The 6,061-nt window shown below is 52.7% G+C and overlaps 1 protein-coding gene across 1 annotated transcript; it reads right to left on the bottom strand.

Moving 5' to 3' along the window:
- Positions 1 to 2,564: 2,564 nt before the first annotated feature.
- Positions 2,565 to 5,731, bottom strand: TMEM106C (transmembrane protein 106C). The gene is made up of 7 exons (XM_084277291.1): positions 5,507 to 5,731; positions 5,329 to 5,392; positions 4,704 to 4,863; positions 4,448 to 4,588; positions 3,855 to 3,904; positions 3,468 to 3,521; positions 2,565 to 2,731 (listed from the first exon to the last, which is right to left on the bottom strand). Exons 1-7 carry the CDS (start codon positions 5,706 to 5,708, stop codon positions 2,575 to 2,577), a joined length of 828 nt encoding a protein of 275 aa, XP_084133417.1. The 5' UTR covers positions 5,709 to 5,731; the 3' UTR covers positions 2,565 to 2,574.
- Between the last annotated feature and the right edge of the window lie 330 nt (positions 5,732 to 6,061).

The following is a 6,061-nucleotide window of genomic DNA, read 5'->3' as shown; positions in this document are numbered from 1 at the left end:
ATCCTCTACAAACCCCCCCCAAAATTAAGGACCTGAGTACTCACCAATCCCTTCTGCACTGAATGGCTGCAACCGACCCCCCCCCCTCGACTCACGCCTGTCCGTCCGTCTGTCCGTTGGGAAGCACCAGTTCTTTCCACCACCAGCTGGTCAGGCTGCAAAATGAGATGAGATAAGGAAACCACAGTCTTATTTATTTATTCTCTTCCTAAAAAAAAAGACCTATTTTTTAGGTCAAAAGCAAAAGAGGAGGTGGGAATTGTAACTGGGAGGTACTGGCCCTTTTCCCTGTTTCCAGGGATCTCCATGAATCCAGGTGTCACCAATCCCCCTTTCCCCCCCCACCATCCTTTTCCCAGCTGATGTATAATAGGATAAACACCCCCCCCCCTTCCTTTCCCACCCCCCAAACCAAAGCAAAAAGTGATCATGGTGCTAATTTCTTGTAAAACAAGTTTGTATTTTTTAAACATCAGTTGATATTAAAAATGAAGAAGAATCTTTTTTTTGGAGGAAAAGTCTCCCCAGTGGGTTTGGTCAGTGTTGGGGGTTGTGGTGTGGTTCATTTCTCCTGGAAAAAGGCTTAAAAAAATGGGATTTTTTTTAAGGGTTGGAACTTCTTGACCTAAAGAAACTACCCCCAAAAAAGAAGGGTTGATTTTGGGGGGAAAAAATGCTCTTGGAACAACCCAGAGCTGCAAGGTTGGTGTTTTAAGGGGTTTCTCGTGTCATTACACCACCCTAAATGGAACCAAAGGGAGTCAAAAACCAGTAAAAACAGTAGGAAGGGGGGACATGGTGCCCAATTCAGCATGGTCAAGGCCAAGGGGTGCCCTCTAACTGCCCCCCTCCCCAGAATCTATCCCAGTTTATACACAGGGAAAGTCTAATTCTGGGCTGTGTTTCACAGTAGGGACAGAGATCGTGGCTTAAATAGCATCATTAAGAGTTTCATATGCAAATCCTCCTCCTCAAGAGCTTTAATTAGAGGGAAAAGCTTCAGGAGTTGAGTTTTTAGGTTCTTTTTTTGAAGTGTTTGAAAGGAAATCAGCCCGCTGACCCCAGGCTGGAGGGGGATGTAACAGGCTGAGGGGGTTGGAGGAGTTTCCCACCCAAACCTCAGCGATACCACGGGCACCACAGTCCTTTATTAAGAGAAAAAACAGCTTTAAAGGATTAAAACCCCTCCAAAACTCACCCCCAAACACATTAAAACTGTTACCTGGGGGCCCTCATCTCTGTTTTAAACACTCACAGCTGGTGACACAGCGGGAAGTGCTCTGGAGGGCTGGGATCTGTCTGGGAAAGGATCAACCCACTGTTGGCACAAGAAGTTCATTAAGAAGGGGTTGGGGGGGGTAGAAGGTGGGGGGGATTAAGGAGGATTTCCAAAATAAAACACCCCTTAAAAGGCCAACATGACCCCCCCAAAGGGCACCTCTGAATCGTTAACGCTCTGGCTCAGCGCTGCTGGGTGTCACACAAGGAATTTGGGGTAAAACCCCTTGAGTTGAACACCCCCCCCCCAACCCCAAAATACACATCACCCAGTTAAAAGAAACCCCCCCACACACTGTGAGGAGGAGGAGAAGTCAGGGTATCTCAGGGTGGGGGATAAGGACATGGGGAAGGGAGCAGGAGGTTGTGTCACCACATAAAGGGGGGATAAAACACCCCTCACCCCCCAAAAAACCAAATCAGCCAGGAATTTTGCTTCCCCAAAATATCACAAACTCCAGGAGGGGGGTTGGTTTCCAGAGAAGAAAGGACACCACAGAGGAAGGTCCAACTTGGCTTTAATAGGGATTTGGTTCCAGAAACCCCACTGTGAACCCACAGTGGGATCAGCATCCTTATTTATTTACCAGGATTGACCATCTCCTGGGAGATGGAGCCTTCAGAACCCCCAACTCCCCCTTAAAAATCAGTGGGAACCCACCCTGATTTACAACAGGCATGAATACAACATGACACAGAGCTACAGGGACACCCTGCAGCTGCCCCACAGGGGGAGAGGAAGGTGTAGACCTTCCTCCTCTGCTCTAATTCAGCACATCCCAAGCCCTGACCTTGCTCAGACCACAGTGGTTCGGTGCCAGGTTGCTGTAGGTGGCCTCAGCCACCAGCAAACCGACCACATCTCAAGGGTTTCCATCCCTTTGCCTCCTTCTAGTGCAAATTCCAGAGGGGTGGAAGCAGGATCTGCATGTTCCTCCCCCCAAAAAAACATCCCTTTTTTATCCACACCCCACTTCAAAACCAGCCAGTGACACGCTGCCACTGAAGGGAAGTGGGATAAATTAATTGCATAGAACTAATTAGTTCACCCTGAAAGAACTCAACACCTTGCTGAGCTTCAAAAGAGTCAACTTGGAGCCTGTGGGATCTTGGGATCCCAAAGCACCACACTCCAGAGGCTGGTTTCTGTGAGGAACCAAGCAGGTTTTGTGGTGGACAAGCCAGCAGCAGGTTGGAAGAGGGTGAAAGGGACCTGGAGCTTTTCAAACTACTCCAAAAGTCACTTGTAATCCCTCTCTGCTCCTGTTTGGAAGTTCCTGGTCCCTTCTAGAATCTTCAGGATTCGTGCTTGGCTTTGGCTGTGCCTCGTGTTGAGGAGGAGGACAGGGGAGGGTCCTGGGTGAAGGTGGAGTTGGTGCTGCAGTCCACGTAGTGGTAGGTCTCCAAGGCACTCTGCGTCACGTGGCCGATGTAGGAGAGCTTCACTGATGTCCTGGGAAGGGATTTTTGGGGGGAAAAGAACAGTTTAGGGGGGTAGGACTATGGATTGTGGTCCCTCTATCAAATTGGAAGGGACCTCCAAAGATTCCCAGAGTCCCCAGGACAGGTTGGTGTCCAGATGGGGCTGGGATCTCTCCAGAGAGGGAGACTCCACACCCCCTGGGCAGCCTGTCCCAGGGCTCCCTCAGCCTCACTGGGGAAAAGTTCTTCCCAGATTGGGGGGGAACTCCCTGTGCTCCAACTTGCAGCCATTGCCCCTTGTCCTGTCCCCACGGACACTGCAAAGGGGCTGCCCATTCCCCCTGCATCCCATACTTCAGATATTGATGAACATGAATAAGGTCCCCCCTTAGTCTTCTCCTCCCCAGGCTGAACAGCCCCAGCTCCCTCAGCCTTTCCTCACAGGGGAGATGCTCCAGGCCCTTCAGCATCTCTGTATCCCTCCTCTGGACTCTCTCCAGGAGATTCCAGTCCTTTTTTATACTGGAGAACCCAGAACTGGGTTCAATACCCCAGCTGGGGCCTGAGCAGGGCAGAGCAGAGGGGTGAAAAGCTCTGCTGTCTCCTCTCTATCTCTTCACCCAACCGTTTCAACCGCCCCAGATTAAAAACCACAGCAGCAAACCAGGCTGGGCTGTTTTCCAAGAGGGATTTTTCCCTCCCAGATCCCAGATTTACCACCTCAGCGATTCCCTTTTGAGTGGGGAACCCACCAGGGACCCACCTACCTCATGAAGATCACGATGTTGTGCACCTTCACCTTGGGAAACGTGCAGAAGAAGCTGGGGAGAGACCAAACCAAAGAATTAGGTCAGCACAGGGCTCAGAAACTTCTGTTTCTTGGTATCTTCTTGTGGTTCTTCTCACTCCCCCCACACTTTCGGTGCTAAGTCAACTCAAGACACAGCCCTCCCCCCCCCAAAAACCCCCCCTCACACGTCACAACATCCAGACAAAGCGGCTTCTCGAGTCATTTCCAGCCAACAGTGACTTTCCAGGAAGCTACCAGAAAACACAAGTCATTTCCAGAGTAAATGCTGATTAAAAGAGGCTTCAACACCCCAAAAACTCCCCCACCCTCCCCAGCTGTACACAAAGAGTAACTCAATCCTTACTACACGTAAGAGAAAGGGCCGCCCAGCTCTGCCTTGACAGTGAAGTTCACCTGGAGAAGAGAGAGAGGAAAATATATCAACATGTAGGCTGAGCCTTGGTGTAAATCCAGCTCTTCAGGAGCCCTTCAGGAGCCTCTCCCAGGGCCCTCCAGGAGCCTCTCCCAGGGCCCTCCAGGAGCCTCTCCCAGGGCCCTCCAGGAGCCTCTCCCAGGGCCCTCCAGGAGCCTCTCCCAGGGCCCTCCAGGAGCCCTTCCCAGGACCCTCCAGGAGCCCTTCCCAGGACCCTCCAGGAGCCTCTCCCAGGGCCCCACAGGAGCCCTTCCCAGGGCCCTCCAGGAGCCCTTCCCAGGGCCCTCCAGGAGCTTCTCCCAGGACCCTCCAGGAGCCCTTCCCAGGGCCCTCCAGGAGCCCTTCCCAGGGCCCCACAGGAGCCCTTCCCAGGGCCCTCCAGGAGCCCTTCCCAGGGCCCCACAGGAGCCCTTCCCAGGGCCCCACAGGAGCCCTTCCCAGGGCCCTCCAGGAGCCTCTCCCAGAGGGGAGTGGAATGGATGGGGGAGGAATCCAGGAGGAATGGATTGGGGGAGGAATCATACCAGTTTGTCACTCAGGGGCTGGATGCTGGAGACGTTGGTGATCTGCTGGGTTCCCACCACAGTGTTCATGTACTGCACCTGACTCGTCAGGCTGGTCACTGTCACTGAATAGAAGTTGGAGTTCCTGATCCTTAGGGTGGCCTGGATGAAGAGTGGTGGTGGGGGGGGAAGATATGAGTAACAGTGACCTCCCCCCCCTCAAATTTAATCCCACCAGGAAGAACCCAAAGGGTAAGAACCCCCCCAAGCCCTTTACCGTGATGGCAAGAACGACGACCGAGTTCTTCTTGTCAAACCAAACCTGAACCACTTTAATCCCATCATCATCCACCAGCACAGAGTGGGGGAAGAGGAAGAAAACCACCAGCCCAGATATCAGCAGGCAGAGCAGCACCGACAGCAGGACATAGAGCTTCCTGGAAGAGGCAGGGAAGAAGGAATCATCACCTCCTCCATCCCAAGGCAGCGTTGAAACCCAGCCTTGGCCAGCAAAACACCCAGTTCTTTCTCAGAGGGAGCGCTGCTCTAACCTTTTCCATGTCTAAGATCACTCAAGGCCTTTAATGAGTTTACTTTGCAGTAATGAGCAACCAAAGAAGCAGTTTTTTGCCCTCCCCCAAGGAGTTTTTTTGGGCAGTTTCACTCCACTGGGGATGGAGTGTGTGAGTAGGATCATTGTTTCCACGTTCACCCCCACGGTGGGATTTCACAGGAAGCTTTTCCAGCTCCACTGCAAGTTGTATTTGTTGGCAGGCTGGGAGGAAAACAAACCCGTGGGTGAAGGGGAGATGGGGTGAAGCGTTTAATGGGGGCAGCAAACAGACACAAGAGCCCTGTGTGCTCTTCACAAAGGCCTAACTACTCTCTTACTCCACACTTACGTTCTCTGAGGACGGAGGCGTTGGTCACTGTAGGGTATGAGAGCCACCAACTCATTTACCTGCTCTGGAAAGCAAGAGGAAGATGTGAACTGATTCCACAGGCTGGTGTAGAGAAGCAACAGCTCCTCGTTGTGTTTAAGAAACCAAGTGTAATTAATGCACTAGGTGTAATTAATACCTGTGGGAATGCAGCCTGTGCCCTGGCACGTGGGGCAGGTGATGCTGTCCTGACCTGTGAACTCAACGTAGGGGAACTTGGCGATGTCTTCCACGCGGCCTCGGCTGTCCAGTAAGTCATCATCATCATCATCACCCCCCTCAGCCTTCCTCCTCTGCCTGGAGGCAGCGTTGTTAAGGGAGAGGGAAAGCATGGAACCCATGGCAGCTGCTGGAGAGATGTTGGGTGACCTGGGGTGGAGAGAGGCAGGCAGGGCAGTGCTGGTCATTGAATCATTCCAACCTGTGCCTGGCCAGCATGGGGGGTGGGGGGTGGGGACAACCTGCCCCTCTGACACCCAGCACCTCCCCACAGAGACACCCCTCCATGCAGGGATGACTCTATAAAAGGAGGCACCCTACTTGGGGACACCCCATCAGAGGCTCATTTCCAACCAGTGCCTCAAAACAGAGGTACCCCCTACAGACACCCCCACAGAAACAGCCCTACACCCCCCCCCAGGATCCCTAAGGGGGAGATAAACCCCTCCTGTGCTAACAGCCATATCACCCTACA

The sequence above is a fragment of the Gallinula chloropus genome (assembly GCF_964237585.1).
Source record: "Gallinula chloropus genome assembly, chromosome: 31".
Taxonomy (NCBI): Eukaryota; Metazoa; Chordata; class Aves; order Gruiformes; family Rallidae; genus Gallinula; species Gallinula chloropus.
The sequence above is the reverse complement of the archived record's forward strand: the minus strand, read 5'-3'. Positions and strand labels throughout refer to the sequence as shown.

What these genes read in the sequence shown, in the direction of transcription:
- TMEM106C (XM_084277291.1), bottom strand. Translation starts at nt 5,708, where the DNA reads ATGGGTTCCATGCTTTCCCTCTCCCTTAACAACGCTGCCTCCAGGCAG. An exon ending in CACAGGCTGCATTCCCACAG is followed by an intron (nt 5,393 to 5,506) that starts GTATTAATTACA and finishes CTTGCTTTCCAG; the next exon opens with AGCAGGTAAATGAGTTGGTG. An exon ending in CGCCTCCGTCCTCAGAGAAC is followed by an intron (nt 4,864 to 5,328) that starts GTAAGTGTGGAG and finishes TGCCTCTTCCAG; the next exon opens with GAAGCTCTATGTCCTGCTGT.